The 16,358-nt window shown below is 48.0% G+C and overlaps 3 protein-coding genes across 3 annotated transcripts; 2 read left to right on the plus strand and 1 right to left on the minus strand.

Annotated features, from left to right (window-relative positions):
• Nucleotides 1–167: 167 nt before the first annotated feature.
• On the minus strand, nt 168–4,265 carry DFL_000541 (uncharacterized protein; the record flags this gene model as incomplete). The annotated part of the gene is made up of 8 exons (XM_067634667.1): nt 168–215; nt 283–1,824; nt 1,906–2,023; nt 2,080–2,583; nt 2,654–3,254; nt 3,334–3,613; nt 3,712–3,915; nt 3,999–4,265. 8 exons carry the CDS (start codon nt 4,263–4,265, stop codon nt 168–170), a joined length of 3,564 nt encoding a protein of 1,187 aa, XP_067495082.1.
• Nucleotides 4,266–5,335: 1,070 nt separating this feature from the next.
• DFL_000542 (uncharacterized protein) lies at nt 5,336–7,995 on the plus strand (the record flags this gene model as incomplete). Its single annotated transcript, XM_067634678.1, has 5 exons — nt 5,336–5,406; nt 5,459–5,591; nt 5,662–5,946; nt 6,018–6,831; nt 6,890–7,995. The coding sequence occupies 5 exons, from the start codon at nt 5,336–5,338 to the stop codon at nt 7,993–7,995; spliced, it is 2,409 nt and encodes an 802-aa protein (XP_067495083.1).
• Nucleotides 7,996–8,509: 514 nt separating this feature from the next.
• On the plus strand, nt 8,510–12,237 carry DFL_000543 (uncharacterized protein; the record flags this gene model as incomplete). The annotated part of the gene is made up of 3 exons (XM_067634689.1): nt 8,510–8,515; nt 9,348–10,956; nt 11,018–12,237. The coding sequence occupies 3 exons, from the start codon at nt 8,510–8,512 to the stop codon at nt 12,235–12,237; spliced, it is 2,835 nt and encodes a 944-aa protein (XP_067495084.1).
• Between the last annotated feature and the right edge of the window lie 4,121 nt (nt 12,238–16,358).

The following is a 16,358-nucleotide window of genomic DNA, read 5'->3' on the forward strand; positions in this document are numbered from 1 at the left end:
ACCAACTGATAGCTAAAGGGACGAAGGGGGAATAGATCAAATCCCACCATCACTCCAATTCTCACAAACAACCATTCAGGAACAAAATGAATCTTCAAAGGCTAGATACCAACCTTGAACGTTTCAAGTTCTCACCACTTTCAAAATGAAAATGTCCATCACAATCGTTACATGATTCCATTCCTAACCCAGAACAATATGTACGCATTGCGATTCTACAAAAACCACTTGTTAGCTTTCCATCCAACAAGGTAAATTAAAATTAAAGAGAAATGAACTCACCACAACATCCTCCGCTTCCATCTTCGTCGCCTTCGTATCATCAAACTTATGCCAAACACCCCCTTCCCTACCCCCCGTACCCCCTCCAACTCTCACAGAAGCCGTGTAATGCCCACTCGTCAAACTTCCATAATGATTCGTAACCGCGTAAAGGCTATAATAGAACGGGGGAGTAACCTCCGAACCCATTGGTAGCCCTTTACCGCCCGGTGTATCCTTAGGATCCAGAGGTGGCGGCAAATACCTCGTCAGATCCACGGATTTCCCAAAGTTTACTAGAGTGTTGACTTTATCCCTCCACATCCCATGGCTGCTAAACCGCTTTAAATGAATAATAAGCACCACCGGCATCCTGGAGATGCTGAGTTGCTTACTAGCCTTCCGTGGTTTCTTACAAACGGGACAATGCCATGCGTCGTCACCGTCTAAAATCTCTTCCTTCGTAAATTCATCCATACAATCCTTGAGCGTACACCCATTCGGTCCCGCTTTCGCGGGAATAGGAAGCGAGAGGTACATAAACGGAGAATAAGTCGTGCTAGTATGCCCACACTTCAAGCACTTTAGCCGGCTACGAAACTGCCCTTGGAACCACTTCACAATCATACTGAGGTTGGTATGGACATAACGTTCCCACTCATAATATGAGGCGACTTGAACTGGCAATTCCTCACGTCTCTTTTCTTCGTCATCCGTAAGTTCTCGAAGCCTCGGTTTCCCCGCGTTGGCGTTTAGATCCTCGTGTAGATAATCTAGGAAGAATTCAAGGTACTCTTGCGCGTCCTGTTGATCCTTACCACGGAATTGAGAGTTCAGACGCCCTGAGATATCTTTGATGGTAACGGGAGATACGAAAGCGTATGTTTCCTCCCAGAGGTTGCGGTTGAGGTTAGCAAACGCTTCGGCAAAGATTCCGCGGGAGCCGAGGCGGTTTTCGCGATTGAGGTGGCCTTTATAGAAGCCGCTCAGGAAGTATCTAGCTAACGGAACAGTGCCGGACATGCATTGGATGATCGAGTTCATGTAACATGTGTTTCCGAGATTCTTAAGGCCCGTAGTGCCGAAGCCGGTTGGTCCGGCAGGGGTGATAAACGGAACACTTATGGAGTCGAGAGCCGGAGCCTGGGGTTGGTGGTGTTCTGACACGCCACTGTAGCTCTTTTTGGGGACGGCTGGGGGTGGTCGGGACGGGGAGGATGGAGTGACAGGGTGGAAAGAGGGGTTCTGTACATCCGTGAAACCATGGAAAACGTGATCGATGATGGTGTTTCTTCGAGTCAATGTTGTATCAGGGACTTCTTTTAGAGGAATAGGAGGCGGGACAGGGGGCGGTGCACGTGTAGGAGGGGGCATATGATTTTGCTCTTCGTGAACACTGGGAGCTGGGGAGATGCTAGGCCTGTTAGCGCTTCCCAGGAGTGGGAGCGCAGGGTATGCTGCGGCTTGTTGAGTGGCGCCTTCAGGAGGTGGGGATGGTGGGCCTCGGGTAGGGATGCCAGGTAGGTCCATATGACTTTGAACCACCGCGGGGAATCGTTGGAACTACACACTGTTAGTATGAAACTTTACAGTAGAATAAACTATTACGAAGAATTTCGTGAAAAGAGCATTGGGGGGACTCACAAATTCCTCGATATCAGGAGACCGCTCAAAGTCCATACTAACGAGCGAAGCGGCCCTGTTACGCGATTTGGGATCGGTAGTATCCAGCCCCATCGGCCTCTTAACGCTGATAGTGGTGCTGTTCCCATTTGTTAGTTTCTTTCAACATGTTGTTTTAATGATAAGTGGACGTACTTCTCTCTCTTCAACCGTGCAATCCATTCAGCCTCCTCCTCTTGGTTGATGGGTAGGGAGTTATTCAATTCAGACCTCTTCTCATCCGGCAATACCTGGCCGGGTAAAGCAAGCCTAATCTTGTCCTTCCTCCTAGCGGCAATGGTAGATTGAGATGTCGTCGAGGTCTTTGCTCCTGCTCGAACCAAACCCGATTTTTTGGCTGGCTGGGCCGTTTGAACTAGTGACGTCTGACCGTTGAACTCTGACCAAGCATGGATACCGCCAACGAGGAGTTTTGGTGGGTTCTTTAATCGCTTATCATAAGCTAGATCATAGATTGCTTGAACGAGCACTTTCAGGGCTCGCTGTTGGAGTTTGTCGGCGCCTCGTTGGTAGGTAGTTAGGGCGGAGGAAGACTGGTCGTGGTACACTACAAAGTCGTACTGGTCCCGTTTTTTGAACATGGCTTGCTCCTTATCTGGGGATAGTGATAATGCGTCTTCTAATTGATCTGCTGACATACTGTAAGGAAGAAAAATATTAGCAATCACACAAAAAGGAGTATAATAAAGAATACGCAAAGAAAACGTACTTGTCCCGCAGAGCGGTAGGTTCGACGCATATGATATCTCGAGTGAAGATGTGGCCTTGGTCAAACTCGGATCGTTCTCGTACGTCGATGATTAGAATTGATGCAAGCCCTAGCCACTCTGACAACCTCTCGGCAGATATTGTAGTGTCACCTGTGTTTGTAGCGGGTATGGGCGTGGGAGTGGTGGAAGGTGGTATCGGGGCAGAAGCTGCACTACTCGGACGGACGTGGTTGTCGAGGGAAGTATTGGAAGCGGCTCGAACGAGAGGTCTGGCTTGTGAGTCTCCGGGGACGGGAAAATAAGATGAACTATCCGGATACTGTCGTACAGGGGAATAAGTTGGTGAAGGTGGTCGAGGAAGAGAAGACTCGCCAGTTGATACGCTGGGCATGTTAGGTATGCTCGAAAGGCGTCGACGCATGCCTGCTGGATCTGAGATTGATATTCGAGAGTGACCGGAGGGAGCACCGTTGCGTGAGTCTCTGAGCTTCTCGAAACGTTCGCTGAGAATATCATGCGATGACCTCGGGCCTGGTGATGCGGTGGTAGCGATGGTGGGGAGCCCTCGGGATGGTGGCCTATCCGTCGACTTTCTTGCCTCTATAATCAATCAATCCATCAGCATCAAAATGATCTCTAGTAGGTGTAACTAAATAGAGAAAGTAAGGGAGGAGAATACCGTGGTGATAATTTTGAAGGTCTCTCGGTTTGGCAGGACGGGGTGGGGGCTGTTTTATCGATATAGAGGCAGGATGTCCGTTGGGAGCCATAGCCCCTGATATTGGTGCTGCTGCTTTCGGATCTTCGACAGGAGCTGGTGAGGGAGCGGATGGAAGATGAAGAGGAGGAGACGAGGGAATGGTGTTTTCAGGAGGAGGAGGTTGTGTATTATTCTTGATGTTATCTTCAATGATGATTCGTTTTATATTGTCCATTCGGTCCAGATGCTTCTTCATGTCCTAGAAATTACAATCGCCCGCTCTTATATCAGCTCACTCCATCCACCCACAGAAATATAAATATATATATTCATCAACAACGGTATCAATAGGACTACCTGCTTGAGGGCTTTGAACTCGGTGATGTTGTTGCTCAGATTGCGATTGATCCAGGTGGGGTACTCGCTATGGTGGGGGATGGCATTGACGAGGATATCCATGGAGACGTTGAAATCGACGTATGCAAGGTCCAGGCGCTGGAAGTCGATGTTCATGAGGGCGGCCTTGAACCGGTGCTGGGCCAGCATCAACAGCGCCCCAATCTATATTCAATATTAACCACCATTCTTCTTTTAACCCATACTGTTTAAACAGCTGTAGGACCATAAGACTGTGAAATTCATACCGACAGAGAGGACCTTGGCTGCTCGGCGGCTATCTTGAGTTTGAGCTCGTCGAGATGTTTTAAGGCCCGCTTTCCGCCAGCACCACCATCACCACCCGTGCCAGAACCAGCACCTCCGGAACCGATGGAAGTCATACTGGTGTCCGCCGAGACCGCAGAACTCCTAGAAGAGCCCGGAGGACTCGAAAAGGTGGAAGTGGAGGCAGTGGCGCCAGCGATAATGGTCGAGGAGAACGAGGGAAAGGGCGATGGCACTGCGGTAGGCATCACTGCACCACCCGGCCCGGGCGAGAGAGTACGATGGATCACTGCTCTAGCTAGATCTGATTCTTCGATCGGAGGATTGGTATTATCAAATTGTATCGCAAAGGATGATTGCCAAACGGGAGTATCAAGGTAGTCCGACTTCTAAGCTATAGGCGGATGTTGTGGATGTTTGACAGTATTCGATGATGCTGGTGATGCTGAACTTGAGTCTATGGATGCTACTGGCGGGATATCTACTACAGAATAGAATGCTGGTTATATGTAAGATGTACACCATATAGGTATGTCGAATGCAAGAGGGCCGAGTGATAGCTAGGTAAAGTGGAGGCTATGGACTTTTTATATGAGACGCATGAAGAAGTTGAAGTTGAAGTTCGTTCGAGATAATAGAAAGAGGTAGGCGGAGCACACGGACCAGGACAGCCAAGAGCCTGGCCCAGTAACTACGTCGGAACAACACAACTCCAACACCGTTAATATATGACAGATAGACAAGAATTGCGAGACGATCGATCTATTCTGAGTGTACCGATACTATATTATATGCTTGTGTATAATACCTATGAAGAGATGTTGCAGAAATGACAGTGTCTGGTGATATTTTGATTAGAAGAGGGAAACGCCAAGAGATATTGGGCCAGGCGAGCTTGCGCAGCTTCTCGTTCTTGGCCTCAAACTCCCTCTTTCTGTTGTATAATCATATCCAACTGCATACGCGGCTTCTATTAACATAAAATACATAAATACATACGGTATGAATACGAATATTAGAGGATAGTATTGGTTATTGGTATAAAGTGTATTGCTTGGTAATCAGTATAATGTTAGGCTGAGTGGGCCAAATCCTACTTGACACAACGTCATATTGCTCTTCCACATCCCAACTTAACCTCCCTCTCATCACCATCAACCTCATCAACATCACCGCCATAAGCACCACCGACCTCACCAACACTCCCGATACCAGTCTTATATACCTGAAGAACAGCAGTATTAATACTAAAACCTTCGGTTCTCCGTCGTTTGTTTCGCTGCTTCAAAGTTAGGAGAGTGACAGAGAGAAAGACATCATGGCGGGGTGGTTTGGGTCCGGCACAACGGCCTTCGATGACCAGGTCGAGAAGGCCACCTCCTCCGCTCTGTACGTTCTACCTTCTTCTCTTTCATAGGATTATAACTAATAGGGGTGTCAGGGAGGATATGGCCGCCAACCTCGAGATATGCGACCTCATCAGAAGCAAGCAGGTCGCCCCCAAGGAAGCCATGCGCTCCCTCAAACGGAGGATAGACAACAAGAACCCAAACATCCAGCTCGCTGCTCTGCAGGTACTTTATATTCCACCTCGCTACTATCATCCTGAGGAGTGTACTGATTAGTTATGGTATTGGTGGGTAGTTGACGGACGCCTGCGTGAAGAACGGAGGATCCCACTTCCTGCAGGAAATCGCCTCCAGAGAGTTCATCGACAACCTCGTCTCCCTCATGAATACCCCCGCCCAACCCCTCAACCTCGACGTTAAATTCAAAATCCTCGAACTCATCCAAGGTTGGGCTATCGCCTTCGAAGGCCAGCCTTCCCTATCTCATGTCGCCGAGACATACCGTCTACTCAAAGCCGATGGCTACCAGTTCCCTCCCCCGCCCTCCCAGATCTCCAAGGCTTTTGTCGACTCTTCCGCTGTATTTACTCCCCCTTTTATTTTCCCTCTCTGTATATAGTATATTAAGATAGCTAACTGGTTGATAAAAAGCCGCCGGAATGGGCCGACTCGGACGTCTGCCTCGGATGCCGCAACACCTTCAGCATGATGAACCGCAAACACCACTGCCGAAACTGTGGAAACGTCTTCTGCGGCACCTGTTCCTCGAAAACCCTACCACTCGTACATATCGGAATCCCTCAGGCAGTTAGAGTTTGCGATGGTTGCTATAACAAACTCACCAGGAAGGAAATCTCAAAACCGATCCTCCACCACCACCACCACCACCACCATCACCAGCAGATCCAAGGCCGTAACTTCTCTGCACCGGGATACATGCAACCCAGAGATGCCCGTGTTCAAGACGAAAGCGGGTTCGATGCCGACCTCAGAATGGCTCTCAAGATGTCCGAAGAAGAAGCTCGCGGTGGGAAAGGTAATTCTGGTTATGTCTCCCAGTCTCAGCTAAAAGCTATGAACGAGAACACCAAGCAACCCGACACCAAAGCCCCCTCGGCACCCCAGCCGAAGCAGCAGACCGAGGAAGAAGATGATGATGAGTTAAAAGCAGCTATCGCTGCTTCCCTCGCCGATATGGAAGAGCAAAAGAAGAAATCCGCCTGGAACAACCCTGCCGCCGCCGCTAGCGCCCAACCCGCTACCGTTGCTGCAGTACGGCCCGATTACGAACTGACCCCGACAGAAGCCGAGAACATCAACTTATTTTCCACGCTGGTCCATAAGCTGCAGAGCCAACCTCCCGGAACCATCCTCCGTGAACCTGCCATCCAAGAATTATATGAGAGCATCGGGAAGCTAAGGCCCAAACTGGCCAGAACGTTTGGTGAAACCATGAGCAAATATGGTATGCCTACCACTCTTCTTATTACACTATTAGGTTGCTAATGGGAATATAACCGCAGAGGCACTCTGCGACTTACACGCGAAACTGGCAACGGTGGTACGATACTACGATAAGATGCTTGAAGATCGGTTATCATATACCTACTCCCGTCACGGCCTCGGAAACACGTCCTACGCTTCTCGACCATCGTATGCGAATGTGCCCCAAAACGCCGAAAGCTTCTACGGCGCACAGTTTTCCAGTCCGGCCCCAGCTGAGACACCTTACTCCCGACCGCAATCTACATATCAAGTTTTGCCTACACAACGGCAATCGCAATACCAGCCTACCCCACCGGTCCAGTACGCCCAACCGACAGCTGCAGCTTCACAAGAGTCTCAGAAGTACAATATGTACCCCTCTATGCCGTCGCAGCAGCAACAACAACCACAGCAGCAACCACCCGGCGCGTATCCCTCTCTAGCCTCTCCACCTCCACAACAGCAGCAAGCATACCCACCTCAAATCCCCAACGGCCAGCCGGCACCGACTCCACAGGCTCAGGAGCGGCAGCCCACTCAACCCCCACAATCAGACTACCCACCCTCAGCATACCCCTCCATGCCCTCCCAAACCCCGCGAACAGAGTATGTACCGCCTCAGCAACTCCCGCAGCAGCCCACAGGTCCTTCGCAGCCGCCCGAGTCTCAGATGAAGTCTACGGCGTCGTATCCGCCTCAAGACCCCTACCAACAATACCAACCCCCTCAACAGTTGCCACAATCACAACCCTCATATCCTCCACCAGAACAATCCCAGCAACCACAACCACAGCAGCAACCACAGCAGCAGTACTGGCAGTATCCTCAACACCAGCAGCCTGCCCAAGAAGCGACATCTACACCTTCTTACCCGCCACAATCGGTTCATTCGACCCCTTCACAACAATGGCAGCCACCGCCACAAACCCAAGCGCCACCGAACCAACAACCCCAGCAGCAACCACCACAGGCGCAAGTGCAGGAATCGGTATCAACCGATTTCTACAATTCATACCCCCCTCAGCCGCAACAGCAGCAGCAATTACACCAGCACCCATACTACCAACTCCCGGCGCAGAAGCCGGTAGAACAGCAGCAAGTGCAACCACAACCTGTAGTTGCAGAGAATTTGATTGATTTGTAGCGCGCGGGAAGTAACAGGAAGGAGTGGATTTGGGCATTGTATTCTTTTTTTTCAAGCGTCATATTTTTTGCATACATCCAGGCTTGGGCGGTTGTGATTATTTGTTTGCAATTATTGGATTTCGAGTCTTTCTGTTTCTCTAGTATTATAGGTATGAGCAATTGGAATATACTCTGCTATCTCTGTTATTTTTGGTTTCTTCTCGGGTTTCCTTGAAGTGAGCTGTTCCCCTAGGCTTTGCGGCTTCACACAGCACAATCATCCTGAACACGATGTTCTCTGGGATATTATTGTCACCCGTCAACGGCGAGGTCAGACCACCCCAGGCAATGCGGCTGAACGAGGAATGACGCGTCGTTAGTGTGTAACGAATGGAAGAATTGCTCCGTCCAACAATGCATCCCCGCCGCTAATAAAATTTGGTGGCGTCCACTTTTTTTCACGTGGCGTTCTTTTGAGTTTCTGTTTTTGTAATTTGGGATTTTTGGGGGGATCCACTTGGAGGTTGTGCGGCATGCTGGTTAGCTGGTCGCCCCTGGTTATGTATAAAATCCTTTGATATCGCGAATGGATTATGCAGGGAGGTATGGAGGCGCTAGAACTGGAGCTGAGCTTTGATGAAATGATAATGGTGTTTGAAGTTTCTCACAGAAATCGCGAATTGAATCGAACTCACGGGGAACAAGACGTAAGACAGAGATGGGGGATAAGGAGTTATAACCCCAAGATCCCAAGCTGCAGCCCGCATTACAGCCAAAGAAACCTTTTAAATTTCCCCCTGTCTTGTCATGCTAACTAGTTGTATATAAACGTTTAGGTAAGTTTATAGGGTACACCGGTGGAGAACGCCATGTGCTTGGGTTGGCTTGGAAGCCATTGCCGTTGTTGCCACTAATTATTCCTGCGTGCGCAGCTAATGTATATAAGACGGGGCCCCCTGATAGCGTATCATGGTCATCACAGTCTTTTTTTTGGTTCCATTTTTATTTCGTTCTTTCTAGTCAGTTCCTTTGCTTTGAATTGCAATTGCAAGTGAGGTTTGGCTAGTTGGAGTTCAGGGAACTCGATCGAGAGTTTGAATTTGGAAGGCTGGATTGGGAAATACAACAGGATCAACGCAGACCTTCTTTTCGCGATATCGTCGGGTTTACAGACGAAAGGCTTCAAGACGACAAAGATAAACCATTCACTCAACTATTTTCTTTCTTTTGAACTTCCAAACTTCAATTTGGATCCCTGACTATCACTATTCTCTCATTTAAATCTAATAAAAAGATATAACCCATGCGTCTATCAAACCTCCTCCCCTTCCTCCCCTTCCTCCCTCTAACCCTCTCCTCCCCCTCCACCAGAACGCCAATATCAATGACATCGAAGTCTACCCCCGTCAAGCCACATCCACAACTTCAACCCACATCTGCAACGCCGACCTCGTCCTCCGTGCCCTGCGTAACACCGCCAACCTCGCGGAGGCTCTAACTTTCTGCGGTGCCTACATCTCCGTAACCTCCACCACCACCATATCCGTCCCCACTACCCTCATCTCAACCGAAACCGCTGTTACAACAGTATTCTACAAACGCGAGGATGGGTCTTATGGCTCTTATAACCCTGAGGAAGATAGTTATGAAGAGATGATTAGGAGGAGAGGTGAGGGAGATGAATTGGAGTATCCGAGGTGGTTGGCGACTACGTTTGCGGCGAGTAGAGTTACTAGTGCTTGCAAGTGCTTGACGTTGCCGGAGATTAGTACTACGGTTTTGGTTACGAAGTTTGTGACGGCGACGGTTGTGGAGACGGAGAGTGTTAAAACCACGCCTAGTACCTCTTCTACTACGAAAGCTACTTGTTCGTCTGCTACCACTGGTAGCAGCAGCAGCGGTAGTGAGGAAGAGGAAGAGGAGGGGAGTACTACTTCTCCTACTACGTCTAGTACTACTACTAGCGAGGAACCCGAGGAAACGACTACTCCTACTACTACTCCCACCACCACCGGTGAGGAGCCAGAGACTACTAGTTCTACTACTACTACTACTACTACCACTAGTGAGGAGCCCGAGGAAACGACTACTCCTCCTACTACTCCCACCACCACCGGTGAGGAGCCAGAGACTACCAGTTCTACTACTACTACTACCACTAGCGAAGAACCCGAAGATACTACTACCTCAAGCGCTACCGCTACTGCTACGACCAGCGAAGAGCCAGAGGCTACTGGCGGTTCCGAGGAGCCGGAGACGATCACCGCTGAAGATGAACGTGAGGCGGATCCTACGACTACTACTTCTGAAGAACCGGCGTCCGAACCTACGACGACCGAAGAACCAGAACCCGAAACCACTACATCAGAGGAACCAGAGCCTAAAACTACCACTTCAGAGGATCCAGAGTCAGCTACCCCACCCGGCCCGTCTCCAAACGAAAACCCCACGACCGCAACCACAACCACCAGTAGCACAACTACCAGCCCAACAGGCACCCCAACCGTCTACCTAGGCTGCTACATCGACTCCATCTCCGGAAAAGCCCTGCGCTACCAATTCCCTGACGACACCCTAACCCCCTCCGTCTGCGCCAACATTTGTTCCTCCCGCGGCTACACCTACTACGGCGTCGAATACTCCCGCGAATGTTACTGCGACAATTCTCTAAACACGGCCTCCTTCCAAGTCCTCTCCGAAGAATGTGATATGACCTGCGCTGGTGATTCATCCCAAAAGTGTGGCGGTAGGGATAGGATTAATATCTATACATTCGATACTAACGTTGAAGGAAGGGAGGAGCCGGACGTTAATAATGATGACATTGAGTATACCTCTCTTGGGTGTTATCAGGAACCGCCGTCTGGGAAGGCGTTGTCGAAGGTGTTTTCGTCGAATAGTATGACGCATGAACTTTGTCAGTATTATTGTTGGAGTTTGGGACAGGCAAAGTTTGCAGGTGTGGAGTATGGGAGGGAGTGTAAGTTTCTTTCTAGTGATATTTACTTAAAGAAGGGAGTCGCTCATTGATGATAATATAGGCTGGTGCGGAAACGACTTAAACCCAGCTGCAACCCCCGCTTCTCCTCCATCGAGCTGTAACATGCCTTGCTCAGGTGACAGCAGTAAAACCTGCGGTGCAGGAGGGTATCTGGAACTCTACTCTTCGGGTCCCCCAGTCCCCACCACAACTTCCTCAAGCAGCACCACGGCACCGCCATCTAGCACAAGCACAACTTCCACCGCCACCATAATCGACACTGCATCCTTCACCACCCCAACCGGCATTTGCAATCCAGTAGAATGGAGTCCAGCCACCGGTTATAATTTCCATTTCACATCCAACGATGCGTTATCTCAATGGACTGTTTCAGGTGTATCGACTTCCGTGACTACATATTTCGTAAACGGAGATATTAATCCATCTGCTTTACAGTTGTTGTTTACTGGAAGCAGTACGGTGACATTATCCCGTATCATTCCGGTTACAGCTGGTATCACGTATTCTATCACATGGAATACTTACTCCCCGGATATCTCTCTTTCAATCTCTGCGGTTTCGGATAGCTCAGTTACAGACGTTACCACGCCTTCGAGTTCTTTCTCTTCGAAGGAGTTGACTATCACCCCTACCGTCGATTCGGTCACTTTATCTATCACCATTCCCGGTGTCGTAGATGCAGAAGTTATTCTCGACGCCGTTGATATTCGTCCAATATCAGCTGGGACGTTTACACCACCTACCCTCGGTTCAGAAGTTAAACTCATAAACTTCAAGAACGGCGGTGATGTTTCAGAAGGTGTTTCCTACGTCGGCAACGTTGTTGAAACCATCACCCCCTCGGGCGCAGGTATCCTCGGATATACAACCGGCGTCACCGAAGAAGCTAGCGCGCGAGACGTTGAATTCGGTCCAGTACCGTTCAGTGCATCCATAGTAACCTACAGCGTTACGGCCAGTTTGTCGAATTTTCCTGGTAACGATGAACAATGGGTCCTACAGACTAAAATCAAGAGCAAAAAGAGCAATGGGTGCTTTGTGGGGGTTAGTTACGGTGGAGCGGTTATCGCTAGGACACCATTGAGTGGGTGCCAGGATGTTTGGGAGGATGTGAAGAGCGTGCCGTTTGTTATTCCGGAGGGGGCGAGTGGGGATGTGGTCGTTAGTGTGGAGTGTGGGAGTGGTGGGTTTGTGGCGGAGGTTTGGGTTGATGATGTTGTCGTTAGGGTTGTGGAAGGGATGGCAGTGAATAGGTTTTAGATGCGTGATATCCGATAGATCTATGAGTGTAATCGGGAGAGGGGGGGTTGGATAGATAATGAAGCGGAATTTTTTTGTAGTTTTAGTATCCTGTAATATTTATTATCTGTGTAAAAGAGTAATTTAATGTAATTTGGTACGATATATTCCTTTTTTCAAAGACCGAGGTCCTCGATCGATCAAAAGATTGGGATATGAGAATAATACCATGGATCAAAATTTACTCCACGATATGGAAGGTCATAACTCTACTGATATCCTGTGGTTCTTGCGGGCTTTTTGTCAATCATAATATGCTATCGCTGAATTGAGTAATTCTAGGCCTTCTTATTCCGTACAGAGTCCAGGTATTGAAGATGGAATTTTGACCTATACATCTATATTTATACCTATAGACCAAGCTAAGGGGTTCGAGCCACCATAGGTCCACATAATATCGATCCTTATTGACGGGCTATTTGATACTGTACGGCATGCCAATCGAATGGCAGGTTGATCCTATCTGAGAAATGAAATATTACAGACTTTCTTTGACAGATGTTGCAATCTCGGAATTATTTCTATGAAACACTACGATCTTATCTTAGATATAAGGCAATACGGAGGCCTGCAGATCTGGGTACGAGATCTGCGCGAGACAAGGTAATATGTACGTACTTTAAAAGTTTCACTGCGGCATATTGATACCGCCGTAGTACAGGTATCTGTAGCTGCTGCTACCACAATGCCAGATAAAACAATGGAAGTAGTTGAGTTTCAGGCTAAAAGGCAGGAATCTAGAGACGTTAAAATATCAGTCATCGCCACGCGGAACCCCTCAAGTTGTATCGCCGACCTATATGCCCATTATATTCGAGCACTGTGTCGATCTGTTCTGTATTCTCGCTCTGTTAGCATTTCGACGTTGATGTTGAGTCATGTTTGTGGGATCGAAAATTTGATCTCGTACCCATACCACCTAGGTATTTAAAGAAAGCTCCCCATGCAGATTTGTCAGGCAAAAATTTAATCTACCCAACGATACGAAAAGCCATTCGACACCGTTTTAAAAATTAAAGGTTCATTCCATCACCATAACACTCCACGCACGTGCGATATCTCACGATGCATATGCACCAGAAATTCAAGTCTAAGTTCGGGGGCCTTAGGGGTCTGGCACGCGCACTCCTACCTCTCGTTTCTCCATATGCCAAAGTATCGAGGCTACTTAAGAAAAAGGACCCCGAATGTTACCAATCCGTGGAGTCTGGTGTACGGGACCGCCCCGAACTGAACTTCGAAGGCCAGATTTAAAATGTGTCGTGCGGTAAGTCTTTTTAGTCTTCATTTCTCGCATTTAAATTTGTGTTAGATTTGTGAAACTGGCGCATGGTGGCTGATCATATTTATACTCGAATTTTCACACAAAGATCTCACAATAAATATGAAGCCGCCAGAAGATTGGGAGGAGATATATGAGCCTTGGCCAAATTCATCACTCTATAACTATGGACTTCCCGAGCATCTCTACAGCGGACTCGCCATGTCTTACAATAGTCCAGGACTCTTAGGCGCCATCGAAGGGCACTTTTTCGACAATTTCCGTTCTATCCAAATACAATTTTCGTTGGTCACCTAAAATCCTTCGCCAAGATCATAAACCACCTGTCAGACCATCGGCCCGAAAGGCTTGAAAGCCTTACTATCAAACTTGACAGCTCTTGGGAAGGAAAGGTAATAATATTAACCGAAGAAGAGATGGACCTCATTCGATACCCTTCAGATCTGAAACGTATCAAACTCCATGTTAACCACGGTTTACTGCAGTTTAAAATGTCCAATATCCTCAGGCCTTCGGTTGATACCCTGAATGTCGTGGATATTGATATTTTTGAATTGGCAGAGAGGTGTAAGACTGGTAAGTTGGTGGTTTGTCCAAACGTCAAGGTCTTGAAGGTGAAAAGATATCGTTATTATCAACAATCGTTAGCGAAGGATCTAGCTAGGATTTTCCCGAATGTGGAGGGTTTGTATTCGAAGCCGAGTTTGGTGAGGTTGCCTTCGGATCCGAGTTTTAAAACATATTCAGATTCGTGGATCACGATGGCTTATAGATGGGTAGGTCTCTCCTCGTCTCCCCTGTCATTGCTCAATTTAAAATGCCTATCGATCGATTGATTAATTATACTTTTCCAACCAACGTAGCCTGATCCCTTTTTTTGCGATTGGGCCGCAATGAAGAACTTGAAAATGATTGAAATACAAAACAACCATACCGATCCCCTGCCGAAGGAGATGAGACCTAACCACGAAATTCTGATCCAGCAAATGCAGGCGCTGATGACGGTATGGGATGCGAAACTTGGAAGTTTTCCGTTTTAGTGGGATGAAGTCGTACAACGAGGAAGATGTTGATGAACATGGCTTTGAAGCGGGGGGTAAATATGAGCCTATGTGTGAGCTCTCACCTAATAAATCTCTTAAGCTATGGGAGTTGGATTGATATTTTGATTTTGAGATATGGTTTAACTTGTGGTGGAAGGTACCTAGCACATATATTCGGTATCTTCGGTCTTTTGGCATATTCAATTCCACACTAGCAAGGTTGTTGGTTTAAGGCCGACCCAGCTTACTTAAGTCACTATCATCAGCAAGTCTATGTTATATAGACACGATATGGTAGTCTCGGTGGCTCTTTGTGCGTTAGTAATGCCATGCCTGTTTCTCTGAATTCATGAGGCACGGCAGGTGCAAGTAGACTTTTTTTTTACAGCGAAGTGCCCTGGGCCTATGGGTTGCAAAATATGACACGCCAAATACCTCAATCGTTCATCAACCCACCATTAACCATCAACCGCTCGCATCGCGTCCGCATCTGAATATTCTCAGCCCGATTGTCAAGATACCTGTTGCTCTTGCCATCGAGCATCTACTCCACAATACCTCCGTCCTACCTAACCTTGCATTATCACCAGCTCTCGTCGTGTCTGCATCTGGTGTTTTCGCACCGGTTGTCGAGATATTTATTCCCCTTGCCGTCAAGCATCTGCTTTGCACCGCCTTTTTATCACCAAGTGTCGTGCCATCACTAGTAATTACTACGCTACACCCGTATCCCAAGCCCTTGCAAGTCTCTACCGCCGGCCGCCACCATGGACCAGGGTACCAAATCAAACACCAGGCCGAAGTTAGCTGGACAGCAGTCGACAGAAGTCGAGTGGGCAGAAATCCCCGGCCGCAAATGTTATTTCACAAGACTATAGAGCGGATCGGCACCACGCCAGGTTATAAATTAGACTCCGTCAGCCGCTCGCAAAATTTAAAATCGATCTAGACGGGTAAAATCGACATACCCTTGATACGCACGGTCGACAAGAAGATCTCCTCTATCATTAAAAATAAGATTCTTCATCAAGAATGACCCAAATCCCGGCAAGAATAGTTTATGTTGATTTTGAATCACGGAAGTAAGAACGGACTAGAGGTCAAAGTCCATGAATTCGAGGAGCTAGTTAAAAAAAGCGTATAAAACACCACTTTGACCTTGTTCGTAAGTAACGTCTCCTGGTGGAGCAGTGCATTCTATTATGTGAGGCTATTCGACGCTCAGTAGAGTTATTTCCAAACCGCCGTTATCGTCGCTTCAAGGTAGGCCTAGTTGGAATTTCCAAGCTATTAAAACCTTGTCTCTGGAGAGATTATTCCGGCTATTTTAAGAATTTAACGTTCCTGGCTACGTCAAAGGCAGTCATGAGTTCGAATTTAGTCGCGCCGTAGATATCAATTGTCTGCCCTCCAGGCTGGAAGGATGCTTCGGTATTCGTCTCACCTATACTTTCAATATTACAATGTCATGGTTTTTATATTAGTAAATGGCTCCCTTTCCATATGTTACAGTTCAACAGGCTTAAAAAGCATGAGATATTCATGCAATTGGACTTACAAGTGGGGAATACATCCAGCGGCCTATTGCCGCTTCGGAACACTTTATCGGGTCCGGTAGTGACATTTAAGTACCAGGCATTGCTCTTGTCATCTGAGAGGGCATATTTCAACATTTGGGTCATGTATCTTATACTCCACATCAATCGACCACGGCCAGTCACTCCCAGAGGTATAAGTGGCATTAAGATACCAAAAAA

The sequence above is a fragment of the Arthrobotrys flagrans genome, assembly GCF_004000055.1.
Source record: "Arthrobotrys flagrans strain CBS H-5679 chromosome Unknown unitig_15, whole genome shotgun sequence".
Taxonomy (NCBI): domain Eukaryota; kingdom Fungi; phylum Ascomycota; class Orbiliomycetes; order Orbiliales; family Orbiliaceae; genus Arthrobotrys; species Arthrobotrys flagrans.